The sequence below is a fragment of the Cyclopterus lumpus genome, chromosome 16 (assembly GCF_009769545.1).
Source record: "Cyclopterus lumpus isolate fCycLum1 chromosome 16, fCycLum1.pri, whole genome shotgun sequence".
Lineage (NCBI taxonomy): Eukaryota > Metazoa > Chordata > Actinopteri > Perciformes > Cyclopteridae > Cyclopterus > Cyclopterus lumpus.
Window position 1 is genome coordinate 8078417 of NC_046981.1, and position 17196 is coordinate 8095612.

The 17196-nt window shown below is 40.3% G+C and overlaps 4 protein-coding genes across 5 annotated transcripts; 1 reads left to right on the top strand and 3 right to left on the bottom strand.

Annotated features, from left to right (window-relative positions):
* Window positions 1–3514: 3514 nt before the first annotated feature.
* Window positions 3515–6657, bottom strand: lin37 (lin-37 DREAM MuvB core complex component). The gene is made up of 9 exons (XM_034553365.1): window positions 6227–6657; window positions 5953–6028; window positions 5809–5859; window positions 5638–5667; window positions 5436–5521; window positions 5116–5276; window positions 4378–4506; window positions 4141–4214; window positions 3515–3885 (listed from the first exon to the last, which is right to left on the bottom strand). The coding sequence occupies exons 1-9, from the start codon at window positions 6258–6260 to the stop codon at window positions 3798–3800; spliced, it is 729 nt and encodes a 242-aa protein (XP_034409256.1). The 5' UTR covers window positions 6261–6657; the 3' UTR covers window positions 3515–3797.
* A 60-nt stretch (window positions 6658–6717) lies between these two features.
* proser3 (proline and serine rich 3) lies at window positions 6718–11758 on the top strand. The gene is given in 15 exon segments (XM_034553364.1): window positions 6718–6993; window positions 7092–7198; window positions 7304–7367; window positions 7474–7540; window positions 7543–7702; window positions 7923–8074; window positions 8198–8313; window positions 8938–9023; window positions 9102–9214; window positions 9371–9582; window positions 9685–10211; window positions 10282–10474; window positions 10933–11104; window positions 11405–11486; window positions 11643–11758. Coding segments are annotated over 14 exon segments (2007 nt in total). The 5' UTR covers window positions 6718–6993; window positions 7092–7187; the 3' UTR covers window positions 11695–11758.
* Window positions 11702–13957, bottom strand: hspb6 (heat shock protein, alpha-crystallin-related, b6). 2 transcript variants are annotated; one of them, XM_034553366.1, is made up of 4 exons: window positions 13211–13957; window positions 12936–13111; window positions 12394–12516; window positions 11702–12291 (listed from the first exon to the last, which is right to left on the bottom strand). In XM_034553366.1, the coding sequence occupies exons 1-4, from the start codon at window positions 13479–13481 to the stop codon at window positions 12136–12138; spliced, it is 726 nt and encodes a 241-aa protein (XP_034409257.1). In that variant the 5' UTR covers window positions 13482–13957; the 3' UTR covers window positions 11702–12135. The 2 variants fall into 2 exon arrangements, with proteins under 2 accessions (XP_034409257.1, XP_034409258.1); XM_034553367.1 differs by having other exon boundaries at window positions 11755–12291; window positions 12936–13093.
* A 108-nt stretch (window positions 13958–14065) lies between these two features.
* On the bottom strand, window positions 14066–16541 carry psenen (presenilin enhancer, gamma-secretase subunit). Its single transcript, XM_034553368.1, has 4 exons — window positions 16425–16541; window positions 16011–16078; window positions 15597–15701; window positions 14066–15041 (listed from the first exon to the last, which is right to left on the bottom strand). Exons 2-4 carry the CDS (start codon window positions 16069–16071, stop codon window positions 14902–14904), a joined length of 306 nt encoding a protein of 101 aa, XP_034409259.1. The 5' UTR covers window positions 16072–16078; window positions 16425–16541; the 3' UTR covers window positions 14066–14901.
* Between the last annotated feature and the right edge of the window lie 655 nt (window positions 16542–17196).

The following is a 17196-nucleotide window of genomic DNA, read 5'->3' on the forward strand; positions in this document are numbered from 1 at the left end:
CCTTAGTACTGCATTTATCTCATTGTTGGACACGATTGGCTTCTGTCAGAGAGTACAGAAACCCACTCACTGCTTTGGCCACACCCTCGACCTTGTTCTTACATATGGCATTGACATTGAGCATTTGGAGGTCTTCCCACAGAACACTCTTCTGTCAGACCATTAACTCATAACTTTTGAGTTTATACTCCCGGAGTATACACCGTTAGTCAAAAGTTTCTACGCCAGATGTCTAACTGACAGTGCTGTAGCTAAATTTAAAGAAGTGATTCCTTCTGCATTTGATTCAATACCACGTCTCAATGTGACGGAGGACTCCTGTGCTAACTTTAGTCCGTCCCAGATTGATCATATTGTCGATAGTGCTACAGGCTCACTGAGAATGACACTAGACTCGATAGCCCCACTGAAGAAAAAGACAGTGAGGCAAAGGAGGTTTGCTCCCTGGTATAACCCTCAGACCCGCGACCTAAAGCAAACTTCACGAAAGCTCGAAAGTATATGGTGTTCCACCAATCTGGAAGAATCACGCTTAGTTTGGCGAGATAGTCTTAAAACATATAAAAAGGCTCTCCGTAATGCCAGAGCAGCCTATTACTCATCATTAATAGAGAAAAATAAGAACAACCCCAGGGTTCTCTTTAGAACTGTAGCCAGGCTGACAGAGAGTCACAGCTCTGTGGAGCCGTGTATTCCTATAGACCTCAGTAGTAATGACTTCATGAACTTCTTCAATGAAAAGATTTAACTATTAGAGGCAAGATTGATGATCTCTTGCCCTCAACTACTGCCGATCTGTCATCAAGAGGAGTGGCCTTGGAAACGGCTGTATGCCCTGGTGTATATTTGGATAGCTTTTCTCCCATTAACCTAGACCAATTGTCTTCAACGGTTTCTACTTCTAAACCGTCTACCTGTCTCTTAGACCCCATCCCAACGAGGCTGCTTAAAGACGTGTTGCCTTTAATTGGCACCTCTCTGCTGGATATTGTTAATGTGTCTTTGCTAACAGGGCATGTACCACATTCCTTCAAAGTAGCTGTAATTAAACCTCTCCTGAAAAAGCCCACTCTTAATCCAGAGGTGTTGGCTAACTACAGACCAATCTCTAACCTTCCCTTCCTCTCTAAGATCCTTGAGAAAGTAGTCGCAAATCAGTTGTGCGACTTCCTACATCAGAATAGTTTATTTGAGGAGTTTCAGTCAGGATTTAGAAAACACCACAGCACAGAGACAGCACTGGTGAAAATTACAAATTACCTCCTAATTGCATCAGATAAAGGATTCATCTCCGTACTGGTATTATTAGACCTTAGTGTTGCGTTCGACACCATTGATCATGACATCCTATTACAGAGACTGGATCAGTCGATTGGCATTTCAGGTACCGCACTAAGTTGGTTTAAATCCTATTTATCAGATCGATCTCAATTTGTATTTGTAAACGATGAAGCCTCAATGACCACCAACGTTAATCACGGAGTTCCACAAGGTTCTGTGCTTGGACCAATTTTATTTACCTTATATATGCTTCCTTTGGGCAATATTATCAGGAAACACTGCATAAACTTTCATTGCTATGCAGACGATACTCAATTATATCTATCGATCAAACCAGAGGAGACCAACCAGCTCGCTAAAATTCAAGAATGTCTTAAAGACATAAAAACATGGATGACCTGCAACTTCCTGATGTTAAACTCAGACAAAACTGAAGTTATTTTACTGGGCCCTGAACACCTCAGAGATCAATTATCTGGTGATGTGGTTTCTGTAGATGGCATTTCCCTGGCATCCAACACCACTGTAAAGAATCTAGGCGTTATCTTTGACCGAGACTTGTCCTTTAACTCCCACGTTAAGCAAATCTCAAGGATTGCATTTGTTCATCTACGTAACATTTCAAAAATCAGGCACATCTTGTCTCAAAAAAATGCAGAAAAGCTGGTTCACGCGGTTGTTACTTCCAGACTAGATTACTGCAACTCCTTATTATCAGGCTGCTCTAATAAGTCTCTTAAATCCCTCCAGTTGATCCAGAATGCTGCAGCTTGTGTACTCACAAAAACTAAGAAAAGAGATCACATTACTCCTGTATTAGCTGCTCTGCACTGGCTCCCTGTAAAATCAAGAATCACATTTAAAATTCTTCTCCTCACCTACAAAGCCTTGATTGGTGATGCACCATCATATCTTAAGGAGCTTGTAGTACCATATTGCCCCACTAGAGAGCTGCGCTCACTAAATGCGGGGCTACTTGTGGTTTCTAGAGTCCTAAAAAGTAGGATGGGAGCAAGAGCCTTCAGTTATCAAGCTCCTCTTTTATGGAACCAGCTTCCACTTTCAGTCCGGGAGGCAGACACAGTCACCTCATTCAAGAATAGACTTAAGACGTTCCTGTTTGATAGTGTTTATAGTTAGGGCTGAATCAGGTTTGCCCTGGTCCAGCCCCTTGATATGCTGCTATAGGCTTATAGGCTGCTGGGGGATATTTTAGGATACACTGAGCACCTATCTCATCTTCTCTCTCTCTCCTTATGGATGAATTTACATCTCTCCATTGCACCTTATTAACTCTGCTTCCTCCCCGGAGTCGTTGTGACTTCACATCTTATAGGGTCCATTGGACCTGGAGGTGTCTGATGCCTGGTGAGCCGGCCTCCCGCGTTGGCCCTGCTGATGCGCCCCGCCCTCCCTCCTCTCTACCTCCTTCTGTTTCATGGATTGGAGTTCCATTCATACATTGTCATATTCATGTAATGTGTTTATGTAACTTTGTAAATGCTGTTCATTCTGTACACATGACATCTATTGCTTCTGTCCATCCGGGGAGAGGGATCCTCCTCTGTTGCTCTCCTGAAGGTTTCTTCCCTTTTTTCCCTGTCAAAGGTTATTTTTGGGGAGTTTTTCCTGATCCGATGTGAGGTCCTGGGACAGGGATGTCGTATGTGTACAGATTGTAAAGCCCTCTGAGGCAAATTTGTAATTTGTGATATTGGGCTATACAAAATAAACTGAATTGAATTGAATATCACAACAGCACTGCTCAATTTTTTAAATGTAATATTAACAATTTGACATTTCTCATATCCAAATCCCTTTTCATCATGTGTAAATCATCTTATTCAAACTACCGTCAGCACTTTTACCAATGTGCTGTAACAAATGTGTTATTGCCCAAATACTTACTCACCACTTAACTTCCTGTAACTGACCCTCAAGTCAGCAATATTGCAACACGTGTTTAGAATGTGTTCATTGTCTAAAACTTCATTTCAGTGTCATGTAATCGTATAGTATTGGTATTATTGGGTTGTCACGCAAAAAAATATGCAAACATGCATTTTAAAAGAATGAGTCCCATTGAAAAGCAAATGTAATTCAAGCTACTTTAAAGTTGCTGTGTTGTCCAGTACGTGTGTGTTGAATCGAGCAAATCTGAAAGTGGTTGAGACCACTATGGACTTTAGTCTGGTTACCTTGAGGATGCCACAGGAAGGAGGGAGTCACAGTGTGTCTGGAAAACTGATTAGTTTATTCAGATAACTACACATCATTTGTATGAATAAAAACATACATCACACTGGAACAAATTGCAAAACAATTTAAAATCCTGTCGGATATTTCTTCTGCAATGCGTAGGACATCTAGTTAATTTAAGGCTCACAGTTATGTTCATGCTTTCTTATGAGTCTGATTACGTACATAGCATGTGTGTTCAAAGAGTCATTGTTATATACCATGGCTCCCTTACAAATGCGTGGAGTCCGTTTTGTGGTGGAGAGCCGCACAACAAGTTAGCGATCATAGAGCTCCTTCATCTCCTTAAGAACCCGGATACTCTCGCTGTATCTTAACTGGTTCTTGTTAGAGCACTCCTTCCATCTGGGAAAACAATAACAATATGAGTCAGCTCAACTTGTACCAAACATTTGTGTGGTTCAGTATACTTTTGAAAAATCTAACTTGCAAACACGTTCACATAAATTGTACATCATGACCAGACTTCATAAGCGCAACAATTCAAGCATGTTACAAGTGACACAAGAACACCCATGGGTAAAACCTCAACTCAAGGTGGGTTGTCTACAGTACAAAAGTCAATGATAATGAGTAATTATTTTCAATAAAAGAACGTACTTTTGCCTTATCTTTTTCCAACGTTCCATGTGGTCACATATGAGAGAACCTGATACAGGAAGTGAATCTGTCAACTGTGGAGAGATAAACAATTCTGATTTAGTTAATTATAATTATATTTAAATTATGATTCATTAGTTAACTTTTTAACTAATTCATTTGATTTGAATGTGCCATTTAATATCAGTATCAAAGTAAAACACCATAAATAATTATCATGTATATAATATACAGAACCTTGTTAACAGTGGGTTTTTCAGTCTGTGGGATCCTCAGATTGATGGGTTCACCAGAGGTGCTGATTGGACAGGACGCTGGAGGAGGGAGTCTGTACACAATACCTTTACCATTGATCATGTCTGTAAGCTGGGAAAAGAAAGAAAGTTTGAGGAAGGAATGAAGTTGAACAGATATTTACTCAAAATTATTTCTGGCCTTATAATGCCCAAAGATAATGGCATAACAGCATATGTGGGCCAAAACATTCCTAATACTTAATGTACTTTAAATACTCTGGTAAATACTTTCTTTAGAAGTAAATGTAACAATTCCAAAGACTTTAGTATTTTTATATTGCTTTGTCACAAGAGAGCGCCCTTAAGCTGGTCAGACAGGCAGAGAAGCCCTAGTGGCTTTAAGAGCCCAATTTAACTGTTACCACAGACCATCAGTACTAGGCTTTGTAATACAAACATTTTGCCTTTTATAGATCATTTTAACCACTTCTAATCAAAGAAATCAGACAGTGTATTCATTAATATACAGATCTGTAAAAGAGACAATGTAGTATTCCTTAGTTGATGCAATGTCATAATCGTGTTTACCATGGCCACAATAATAGCTTCCCTATATTGTAAAGCTAGAAACTAGAAAACACCACTCTTTTTTTTTTTTAAACAGATTTTCTTTCAAATATAAATGTAACATTATACTTTACTTTGTGCACTATAATGGTAAGTAACTGTATGGGCTCACCTCTTCCTCCACCATAATGTGTGGGGGGCTTGGTGAAGCAGGCGGCACTCGAACAGAAGGATTGTTTCTCATCCAGGCACGGCAAATAGGATACAGTGGGGTGCTGGTGTTGAACTGAGCCAGATCCACACTGCGATCAAACAACTTAATAATGTAAGCGTCTAACGAGTGGAGAGAGATAGAAAATGGGAAGATGAAGAAAAGATGAGACATTTTAGAATTAAGTTAAAAGGCAAAATGAGCACACTGGAAGCAAAAAGGATATTTTACTTCAATGCAATTTCCTCCTGAATTGTTTTCAAAACTTGCATTCAGTTTACTTTGTTTGTGTTGATTGCTCTCTGGTATGCCCTCATCCATCTCTTTACGCTTCTTCCTCCGGTGCTGTGGAAATCGAGCTGATGGCCTAGCAAAATCAAAACAAGAAAGGAAACTTAAAAAAACAACAACAAAAACGTGACTGCTTTTTATATCCATTAGTGTGCAGACGTTCCACTGCTCCGTTGAAAAATAGACACTTGCCTTTTTCCAGCAGATGATGGTGACAAATCCCTAGAGAAAGCAAGTGAAACAAAAAATCTAAAAACAAGCTTTAACACTGTATATTATACACAATATTCATACATTTCACAGCACCGGCTACAGTACATCATAAAGTCTACAAAAGTTGACAAATACATTTAAGATCCATACTTGTTTAAGGAGTCAGCTGATGTTTTTTCAGTATCACCCTCATTTTGTTCCCTGTTAAAAAAAAAGAAGAATACACCGATATCAGTCTCATCGGAAAGTAATCAAAACCACAAGATGGGGTTCAAACTTAAACGTTGTACCGACCTTTCACTTTCAGTCTTCTCCACCAGTCCCTTTAACAGATCATCCAATCTGTTGCGTGCACCAGCCCCCTCGAGATCTACAAGTAATGAGAACAAAACTGGGTGCTTTACTGAAACGTGAATTAACGTTACTCGTAACAAAGAGTTAATAATGAATGTATAGTGTATTACTAAATGTGAGTAGTTACTTACCAAACACACATAAACCGCTCGTTAAGAGCATCTAACGTTACTTAACTGTGATGTTACAATGTAGTGACGTCAACGTTACTCACCTGGCCTCTCCGTCTTGATCTTGACGTGGTGCATTATCTCCACCTTTCTGTAACTTCTATGTCACGTTAACTTTTATAACCATAAGTTCACTCCAGGAGACCGATATGCAGCGTCTCAGTGTTGATACTAACTTGTAACCGAGCTACCGTACTGCGTTAGCTCGCAGCGGTTAGGCCGGTGAGTTAGCGGTGACCGTTGCGGGACGTTAAAGCTAAGGTTAGTTCGCGAGCAGTTTACGTAGTATAGCGATTAGCTGACTAAAAGTAACCCAGAGCAATTTTAAGACAACAAATACATGGAAATAAACAGAAAACTGGACGTTTTATTTGTATCTTTCTAGATTAAATGGCCGTTGCTAACTTAGCTTGTTTTTTATCTGTCTTTGGAGACTTTCCTCTTCCGCGCGCTGTCGGTTTCCTATTCACTGATTGGTGATTTTGCTTCGAGGACAGTCTTCGTGATTGGGTAACTTTTACGTCCGTCACATTATAATCGCTTCCTATTGGCTACAAACCTTGTGGTAAATAACGAACGACGTAAACAGGGACTCTTTCTTCTGGTTTCATCGATCACGTTATACTTGTCAAAAAATAGCTTTTGCACTTTTGTTTTTTCAGTTACAACGTCGGACTAATTGGATTAATAGCTATTCTATTTGCCCCTGACCCATCTTAATGTGCTATTTTATGCACAATGTGTGTCCTACTGGCGTTTGACTCCATGGTAACTTTCTTTTGTGGACATGCCAAGTCAACCCTGAAGACCGGTGCGTCTTCCTAGTTAACTGTTCGTTATGTGATGGTCTGACTTGAGTAACAGTCATACAGCCATGCCGATCCAGCTGACGTTATACTTTATTGTCAGAGACCTTAGTTGGTGCCAGGCATAAATCAGACATGCAGTGAAGCGCATCCCGTTTTTGGTGCTATTAGGAATAACCTGTGATGTTCTAAAGCTGTAATGAAATCCAGGTAAGATATTAAGAGTATATTTATAGTACCCTAAACAATAGCTACTGGTGTTTATAAGTGGTTATTTTTAGACACCAATCCTGTGAATCTCTTTCAACTGAGCAGAGGGGCTAAGGGATACTACCAACCATCCTGTAGCCGGTCCCTAGCAAAGAAAAAGAACAAAACAGTAAGTTTTTAAGTAAACTTTATACACTGCAAGACGTGTTTCATTATTTTGTTGCTTTCCATTCAGTCAATGCAAACATGTATATCACATTGTTGTTCTTTTACAGACTTCAAGTCCTGTACGTTCAAACCCGAGGTCCAGTTCACAATTACACACTCTGTGCCCAGAGACCCAACAGTTTTTGCAGAGTCTTGGCCCTCCACCGAGTGTGGATCTTGTCTTTCCAGCACTACAACCTCATCTGACATGGAGACACCCAAAGCCAGGTCTGCGAGAGCAGGACAATCCACAGATTCCTTAGAGGTCGGAGTTCAGCAAGATTCAGTGCTGGCAAAGTATGTTTCAGTTTCATAGAGTCTCGACCATACCCTCAAATGTAGCCGTGCCTTTACCCCTAAGTGCCCAAGTAATCCTCTTAAACTTATAATCGCACTGAAAAGACAAGGCAATGGCATGGTAACTGTGATGTGAAGACTGGAAGATATAGAAACTGGTCGGTGGTTCTTTACTATTTGAATCACTGCTTATAACCATCATTGACCTTTGCTCTCCCAGGTACATAGATCGCTTCCGCCATGGTCGACCGCAGAGTCGTGAGGAGCGCCAGCAGAGCCCTTCCGCCGATGAAGAGAAGCAGCATCCTTTTTGGTGGATGTCACCCTCATCTTTAGCCTGCAGTTCAACGCCCACTAAAACAACAGACAAAGGTGCATTCTAACTTACTGTTTTTTTATGAAGGGGTTGTGAACTGTCACCACCAGACACTTAATTTCAATGTGCAAAGCCACCTTGCTGTAAAATATATCTGTTGAATCTCTTCTTCTGCCCAGATGGTATTCAGCCTCTGAAAGATGACTATGGACTTGCCATTTTCAGTCCAGCTGGGCAGCATCGACATAACAGATTCCCTTCGCCGTGCAGAGGATCCCTTAGTGTCAGTGCATCTGTAAGTTTACTGGGATTGAGCCACAATATAGCCTGTCAATGTCTTTCTCCCCTAAGTATAAATAACTTGTGCATTGTTTGTAGGAAACAAATGACCTATGAATGCATATTTATTTCTTTAAAAAGTAGAAGGAAAAAAAACACCGGATACTTTTCCATCTTGTTTTGTATTGGTTGTGTATGCTATTATAATGGTTTATTGGGTCTGCATCCTGCCCTGGTTTATGCCAGGAGTGTCTGCAGGAGAGACACCTTATGCCGACGTGTGCATATAAATATTTGTATTTCAGCACCACACCACGTGTCCATTTGTAAATCTCTGTGTTTACTAAATGTCTGAGAAGCCATTGTTTATGCAGCCGTGATTTATACATTTGTGGCTCGTTCAACTTGCTTGTGTCAAATGTATCAGCCTCACAAAATTATAAAAGTACCTCAGTATATACAGTATTTGTGAACAATATGTGGCCAGACAATGTGACCGATCAGATGTTTTTACCCAAATGCTTCTAATTGAATTATCCAGTTCTATTCATTCACGCCGTATTGAGTATTTTTAATATTTAAATATCAAGAGCAAAATTGTGGCTTGTTCAGTGTTCTGTCTGTTCTTTTTGTTTCTCAGATGTTGTCAGACATCTCTCAAGGTGAATTTGATGACACAGAAATACAACACCTTCAACAAAAGGCTGGCAGACTTCTGCTGAGAGGGTATGAAAACCAGCGAGTAACATTAATGATCAATGAATATATCCCTTCAATGTGAGTCACTTTTTTTCTTTCTAACAGGGAATGCACTCTGAGTGATGGATCTATCCCCGTCAGCTCAGAGGGCCTTGAATGCTCAGATTTCTCTTCTCCAGTCAGCGTATATGAGCCAGTCCGAAGACCTTTGATTCCCAGTAAGACATGATGTAGAAGATGAAGATGATGTAATGTTGTAACTTTTCTTTGATTTTTAACTTGCTCAATGATAACTTGTAGCAGAAGTCATTCTTAATTGTGTGTCATGCTGTGTGATTGTGTTATTGTGCAATGTGTTTTATTGACATTTATAGCAAAGGCCAGCTCAGAATCCTCTGTCATTCCTCCTCTGGCGCCCCCCACACGTCGGGAAGAGGACATCTTGTTCCAGTGGCGTTTAAGGAGAAAGATCGAGCAGGCCAGGGAGGGGTCTCAGTCCCTCCAACACTCCAGTCTTCATGGTCCCACATTTAACTGGCAGGCCCCCAGTTTAAGCCATCCCTCAGACAGTGGACAGGCATACAAGGTTGGAGTCAAAATGTCTAATATCTACTCCATATGTTATGTTCAATATTTATTCTAGATTTACAGAATTATTTTGGATTCCTTTTTCTTGCATTATCTCTAGCAACACCAGAGTGCTCGGCCTCCTGAATTCTCACAACAATCTACACCCCCCCACATCACTGCACCCCAGCCACAAACCAAAGAAGCCCACAGATCATGTCCCCAAGCTTCAGATCCATCGCCCTTCCCTACCTTTGTTGTCTCTGGCTCTTCAGTCTCTCAACCCCAAGCTATTGCTCATGTGCCTGCCCACATGCATTTACTCTGTGATGTCTTGCCATGTCCCATCCAGTCATCTGGCACTGGCACGCATCAACACCTTTCAGAAAGAACAGATGAGTCTCAGACCAAAGTTGTCTGTAAAAAGACCCGAGTGCCCGGAAACTCGATGAATGCTTTCACTGATGAACGTAGTCGTGAGCATATGCCATCCCCACCACCTGCTTCATCTGGAGCCACAGAAAGAGCGGAACTTATTCACCACAAAAGGTCTGAGAGGAACAAGAAAGAGAAAGCCCCGACAAGAGAGTCAGGGAAGAATGAGACCAAGACAGCGATGTCCTTCAGAAAGCAGAAGAAATCCACAAGGTAGTCTTGAAACATGCACACAGAGTAAAAGAAAATCATGTCTGGATGCCTACTATATGTGTTTTTGCAGATATACTGTGGATGGGGAACATGTTGATGGACCTGGTCCGACAAACGGGAGTTTTTCCCATCAAAAAGTTCCCAAAATAGTCCTGCCGTGGGCAGAGCGACAGCAACAGGAAGGAAGCCAGAAGTTTTCCAGTGAGAGCTCTGCTGGCGATCATGCACCACCCCCTTCTCCAATCCGCAGTGCCTTAGGACAGGTTCTCAAGTTATTTTCTTTAATGCTCTCTAAGTAGTGGGATTAACACAAGCGCCGTATGAAAGATGTCTGCATATTTTGTCTTAATGTTTTCCCTACTGTCAGAATAACTCAATAAATTGCCAGCAGTATAAGCGATTAAATTAAATCATTGTGCTGCTCAAAATACAGTAGTCTGTGAGGATTCATAACACCCATATTGAGTAGTTTTCTTCAAGAAAAATGTGTCATTGTCATATCAAATAATTTAAGATACTCAGGTGTTCATGTCTAACCATGTTAGAATGAGATGGACAAGAATTCTTGAAATACTCTTTACCAAAGATGAATTGAATTGCGCGTCCATCACTCTGCACACCGCGTGTTGTATAAATGTCATACATCATTTGGTTGATATTGTTACTATGGTTATTAAAAACTGCATTAATCTGTAGGGTGTTCTCATTTGGGCCTTGACAGGTAGTATCAGAGGTATTGTTTCCCACGGTGGATCCATCTCTTGCACGAAGGACCCCGGTCTCGTCGGTTTCTCCTCCTTGCACTGCCTCTGCACCGCCACACTCCTCGGTTTCTCCATGCAATGCACAGAACTCTATGGAGGTCATTTCCCGGCTGCTGCAAGAAGCTGAAGGTGAGCCTCTGGCAGCAAAGAGCACCATTATTTACCCTGTAGTTAACTGTGGAGAAGATATTCTTTTGTATTATTTATTTTCCCAACATGCAACAACCCTTTAGGTTAAAACCCCTGGAGATTTCTTTTTTACGAATGCTGTAACATTTGTTATCCATGTTAAATTTCACGGTAGTCATAACTTCCTACTGCCTTTCAAGGATTTAAACAAGATAACTTAAAAGTATTGGTCTGCTATGTGTACAAGCTGATCATATTCCATTATCAGCTTTCTTACATTAGTGTTTCCCTTTTTTGCAGATTCAGATGAAAAAGAGTTTGAAGATGACCCTTTATTACTAGTCCTTCGCAAGCAGAGGAAATGGGTAAAGGAGCAGATCAGGTAAAAATGCATTTTTGGTCATTATTTATGTAAATGATGTTCCCAGACGGCTCCCTCATTCACTCCTATGAATAGGAGCTCCAATAATGTTATTAGAATACTCCAAACATGGCACCCAAAATACCAGAAATTAATCTTCTGCATTTTTCCTTTTAGTGATGTGGACTCCAAGTTGATTGAATTCCTGGACGAGCAACACGTTACTTGACAAGAGGCACTTGTAGTCACTTTTTTATTTTATAAAGAAATAAAGTTGAATTTTTGAAGAAGTATTTCCACATTAAAGAGTTTGGCGATATGTTTGCGTGCATCATTAATCACAATTACATCAATGCATTTTACAAAAGTTGCACACAAAAAAACAGCAGCTTGAACTTTCGAACGCAGAGTATTTACAGAGACTGGTTCCTTGAGACATCATGTAAGATCGACGAGTAATAGAAGAGCAGTATATACAAACCTCAGAGCGCGGGGAATATTAACACAGTGCCTGGAACAGAACAAATGGGTGGTTTGGCACAAGCTGCCTGTTGCTGTGACTGAAGGGACCTGACATTATTTCGGTATGTGTTTTCTTAAAGGCTTCTGTTGCACTTGTTTTCATATGTGGTGAAGATGGCAGAGATTTGAGTGGTTGGTTATAATGCGATTAGGTCAGGATTCTGGAGTCCTCTGTTTGCAGCATCGGTGCAGATATGATAAGGATGCCGTCTGGAGAGACCGCTGACTCCAAAGCCATGGTGTCCACTCCCTTTGGGATTCGGTAGCGGCGGTTAAACTGCCGTGTTGTAACCCCTGGACCATCCTGACAAAATAGGAAATACAAGTTTAGAGGATAAGGCAAAGCATAACTATTTTAAATAAAATAAACAAATAGATACATTAATGTTCCTCCTAGACTACAAACCTTTTTTTCTTCATGCTTTCCTTGCACTTCCACAAAGTCTCTGATCACTTTGACAATGAGGTCTTCTGGGTTGAAGTGCTTTACATCGACTTGAATTGTAAAACCACTGTCATCACAGTTCACCTACCAACAAAGAAGTAAATACTGTATATTATATAGAAATAAAAACAGTTTCAACAGTACTATTTTTCGGGGGGGGGGGGGGGGGGGGGGGGGGGGGGGGGGGGGGGGGGGGCCTTCAACTGCATCTCAGGGTTTTCATCTGATGATCACTGTAAAATGAACTTGAAAGCTCTGGAAAGAGCTATGAGGTGCAAATTGAGTCTTTGTTTGATCCCTCTCTGTATGTTTGTGTGTGTGTGTATATCATTTTCAGTCCCCCCCCCCCCCCCCCCCCCCAATTAAAATAATGACGACTTCCCTATTATGTTACCCATGTAAAAGGTTATTTGGCATCCCTTTAATGTTGTGATGCGGTTCTATTGAGCCAAAATAAATGCAATAATGGTTTCAACATACTTAGCTATTGTAGGCAAACCTACCTCTGCAGAGCTGCTATTATCCGTCTCTGGAATCAGTAAATTCGGGGACCAATTATATTGTCCGTAAGTCCCATTCAGCCGAGGAATAAGAGGCGGTAACACCTTCTGCCATGGAATACCACCAGCTGGAAGAGTGGGTGGCAGGATGAAGTCCATTTCTAAATAGAGGGGAAAAACTGTAACAAAAAAATAAATAAAAAGGAGAGTTGACTTGACAGCAATTGAGGATACAGCTTGCAAGAACTACGAGGTGTACAAAAATGACCAAAACGTACCTCTTCTTAAATGTCCTGACTCAATAAGTGAGAAACAGGACTGCCCCTGTTTCCTGCTTGCTCTCCGCTCGTCTCGACGCCTAAAAGGGGGACAGTGAGTTCCGATGCTGCGCCCGTCTGTCCGACTGACTCCTCGCTCTCTGGGTGCATGACGTGACTCTGACGGTGTGTTTTTATACTGGAGTTGCATAATGAGCTCGGAATTCATAGCGGGGCACCTTGCCTCCGTTATGTTCTGGATGCGTACCCTTGGGTGGTCGGGCAGGGCCATGTAGGAAAAGAGTGTATTGTTTTGGGAGCGGCACAGCTGTTGCCAGCTTAGGGGCAATTAACGTGTTGATTAGCAATTGCCAGTGTTGTAGCCCACGGTTCATTCCCAGGGTTGATACAAACGAACAAACGGACTGTCCACATTTTCTTATCCGGCCTGTTGCGAAATATATACTTAAGGTCGGTTGTCAAGGAAGGTCTATCCAAAAATAAGTTCAAAAGAGATGTTGTGACCCTTCGTGAGCTGATGTCAGACAGACAGTGACAGCAGCGACGTCCCTAACACGTGCCAGCGCACGTGCGCTTTCCCCCCTCCATCACTCACTGGAACAGCGGCGGTTCAACTATTCAGATAATGTAACTTAAGTGAGTAGCAATGCCTCAATATAAAAAACACTCCAGCTCCATTATCAATAGCAAAAGTTCACATAATGCAGAACATTTGGACCTGTGAAGTGTCTCAAAAGTGTACTAAAAGTACAATAACATGTAGTTACTTTACATCCCTTCACTCTCTCTCTCTCTCACACACACACACACACACACCACTGAAACAATGTACAAAGTCCATAAAAGGATATTTAGTTTACTTCCCCGTAAATCAGTTTTATTAAGGGACTCCCTGCATCATAAAAGAACCGTACATGCCGATACTTCTGTGTTGTTCCTGGCATACTCCAGTGAAGTCAGCAGTTTATATGGCAGGCACATGTTCTCCCTGTTAGTAATGCAAAACCTGTCACTAAAGCTTTGACTGGACTGGCGTGACTAAAAATGGCACTGATTATGTTATGACTCATATAGGATGATAGGGAAGTGGCGACATTTGGAGGGATTAAGTTATTGGGTTTCACAACAGGCGCCAGTGATTGTCCAGACTTTAGGAGCCTCTATAACAATGCAAATTATCAGGAGTATATACTGTATATGGAGAAAATCACCAGTCAGTCGCCAAACAAAAAGTCAATACAGAATTGTTTGTATTCATCATTCATACACAAGTACAAATAGTTTGGGGTGCACAATCATCATAGTCCACAAAAAGTAAAGCAAAAAAAGTTCTTGGATCTAATGTTTAATGTCCTGAACAAACCTGAATGCACATCCAGCTTCATTATTAGATTGTTTCAATACTGTAAACATTGTCTACTAAACTAAGTTAATTAAGTAAAAAAAAAAATTAAAAAAAAGAAAGTCAAAGAACTTTCTGAAATGCCTTGGCAAGCACAACAAAAGAAACTCTTTGAGAATTTACATTTTAAAGACATAGGGGATTATGTCAATGAAAATCAGCCATTAAATGTATCTCCATAGACCAGAAAATTCACCAGAATCTTTCACTGTAGTTAAAGAAAAACTCTTTGGTCTTTTTTTAGTGGATCATTAGTTACTTTTAAAAGACCCAACATAGAAAAATGTTTTTAAGGAATGCCTAGTGGAATTGTGAAGGAGAGGTAATCTCCCACCTCCCCCCACTCTGCTCTGAAGCGCTGGAAAATGGTAATCCATGTGGTCAGTACTGTTACCCATAACAACAAACCCAGTGCTGACCGCTTCACATCTAGACGAAAAACACACAAGAAAATGACTTTGCATTAAAACAAGGGACACAGATTTTCTTAAAAAAAACATAAAGCTCAGAATATTGCAAATATAGTGTTTGATAATGTCCTAAAAAGTACAACACGTGTTCGAAATCATAAGCATCAATAGTGGCCCACATTTATGAAACAGTAAAAACTAAAATCACAGACATTCAATGTCTTAATTGTTTGTTCAAAGCTCAAGTAAATATCTGTTGATATAATTTAGGAGTGGGAATGAATCAAATTAATAGTGATAATTCTCAAATCACATACTGAGTGAAATATTTGTATGGTGTTTTCCTAAAATTAAATCTTACAGTTTAGATCTTGTGTACTTGAATACAAGTTTTATATAAAAATACAAGTTTTATATAAAAATCTTGTCCAACGCTGCTTAGGAAGCTCACCTAGAAAAGGCATCCAAACTCTATCGAGATTTAAAGGATCCAAAAAGATAACTAACCTCATCAAAGTAGTTTGACCATGATCGAATAAAATGTGTATTAAAAAGTAGCAGTTATGACACTTACATTTTTTGATTTGCAGCTGTTCAGTGTAAACTGGCTTCATAAAGGCCTCCTTAAAAAACCAAACTACATTGACCAGCCACAGGAATGGCAGAAAAGCATAGCCACCTGAGAAAAATCAATGGGGAAAACATCATCAATGACAATACTACTGAAACTCTATTCACTCTATTCAAACTCTATAAGATTGCTGATGCTTTACAATACAAAAGATTCCCCGGTAATATATCCTCCCTCTTACCTAAATGACACTATGTGACATCATTTGAATATAAATATATAACTTATGGAGGTAGGTGTTAACACTACATGCATTTACCCATAATTCACAAACATAAAAGGAGGAACTAAGATATAAATGTAAAGATGTTTGTATCCAAACTGGATTCACGATTCATTTATTTAAAGTACTCTCACCCAAATAATATTTTCGGCATAGGGTGAGTTTCTCCTCATTGGGCACACGTTCCAGATTCATTGTGATCCTGCATCGGAAAGAAAAAAACAAGTTAAGAGTTCAGCATTAGCTGAAAAACCCAAATACAAACTTCTGTGACGAGGTGATGCTCATTATGTCTCCGTTTAAAGTGCGATTGTGTAGTAGTCTGAGCCCGACTAAAACAAAGTAATCTCAAGAAAATTGAATACAAGTTTTCATTTGGTCAGATGACTGATTGACCTCAGGCTAACGTTAGAGCTTCATTAGCTTAGCAATGTAGCATTGGGCTGTACACACGTAGCAGAAGCTCACTACGTTCTTTAGATGGACGATGTCATTTTGCAATATGTATGTGTGACGACACTGTACATTCATGTGGTATTTAAACCTACCTGGTATGTGTACGGTCAAAGGGACAGAGAAGCGTCGCAAATGAATCAACAGAAACAATCAAACACTTCCTCCCTGCGTCTCTATCGCATTCTTCTTCGTCTTTCTCCTTTGTTTGTTATTTTTTTAAAGGCACGCCCCTTCTAACCTGCACTGCATACCGCCACCTGCTGGACCGTAGTGTCACAAAGCGCTCATGGGTTTTTGCCTCCGAAAGTCGCCCTTTCCCCTATATTAATGTTCATCTTCACCACTCCTTGAATAGTATCCTCAGCTTCCCTCCAATCTAAGTCTCTTTTCACATGACTTCCAATGTGACAACACAAGCTCACTTAAAACGTCACCTGAAAAGTTGTTTTGTTTTGTTGAAAGTACACTTTGTTGAAGGTAAACACGTGTATATAGCCAGACACACATGTCCCATCAAACATGAGCAATGGGTGGCAATTAAGAGGCCTGAAACAAGACCTAGAATTCACAATAACAATATACTAATTACCTACTTTAACAGTTTTGTATGTTCTGCCAACATCAATTTTAAAGTGAAGAAGGCGAAGAAGTGGTCTAGTCTACGTGACGCTACTCTGTTTTATAAAGCTTCCTTAGCTAATATATTATGCAACTGTATTTTCCAATTTTACTTTTGTGGGGAAAAACAAATACAACATATATATTTTTTTCCATCATCAGATTCATCTATTGTAGACTAACATAATTAGTTTATTTAAGTGTAATACATTTCTGTATGGACATTTCACGTACAATCAACCCCCA

Excerpts from the sequence above, each read along its gene's own strand:
- lin37 (XM_034553365.1), bottom strand. The coding sequence starts at position 6,260 with ATGCACCACGTCAAGATCAAGACGGAGAGGCCAG. Across the intron at positions 5,522-5,637 it reads CCATCATCTGCTGGAAAAAG|GCCATCAGCTCGATTTCCAC; the intron begins GCAAGTGTCTAT and ends TGATTTTGCTAG. Across the intron at positions 3,886-4,140 it reads TGGAAAAAGATAAGGCAAAA|ATGGAAGGAGTGCTCTAACA; the intron begins GTACGTTCTTTT and ends TTGTTTTCCCAG.
- hspb6 (XM_034553366.1), bottom strand. The coding sequence starts at position 13,481 with ATGGCCCTGCCCGACCACCCAAGGGTACGCATCCAGAACATAACGGAG. Across the intron at positions 13,112-13,210 it reads GTCAGGACATTTAAGAAGAG|TTTTTCCCCTCTATTTAGAA; the intron begins GTACGTTTTGGT and ends TTTTTGTTACAG. Across the intron at positions 12,517-12,935 it reads ATAATAGCAGCTCTGCAGAG|GTGAACTGTGATGACAGTGG; the intron begins GTAGGTTTGCCT and ends CTTTGTTGGTAG.
- psenen (XM_034553368.1), bottom strand. The coding sequence starts at position 16,071 with ATGAATCTGGAACGTGTGCCCAATGAGGAGAAACTCACCCTATGCCGA. Across the intron at positions 15,702-16,010 it reads ATGCCGAAAATATTATTTGG|GTGGCTATGCTTTTCTGCCA; the intron begins GTGAGAGTACTT and ends GATTTTTCTCAG. Across the intron at positions 15,042-15,596 it reads ACAGCTGCAAATCAAAAAAT|ATGTGAAGCGGTCAGCACTG; the intron begins GTAAGTGTCATA and ends TTTTTCGTCTAG.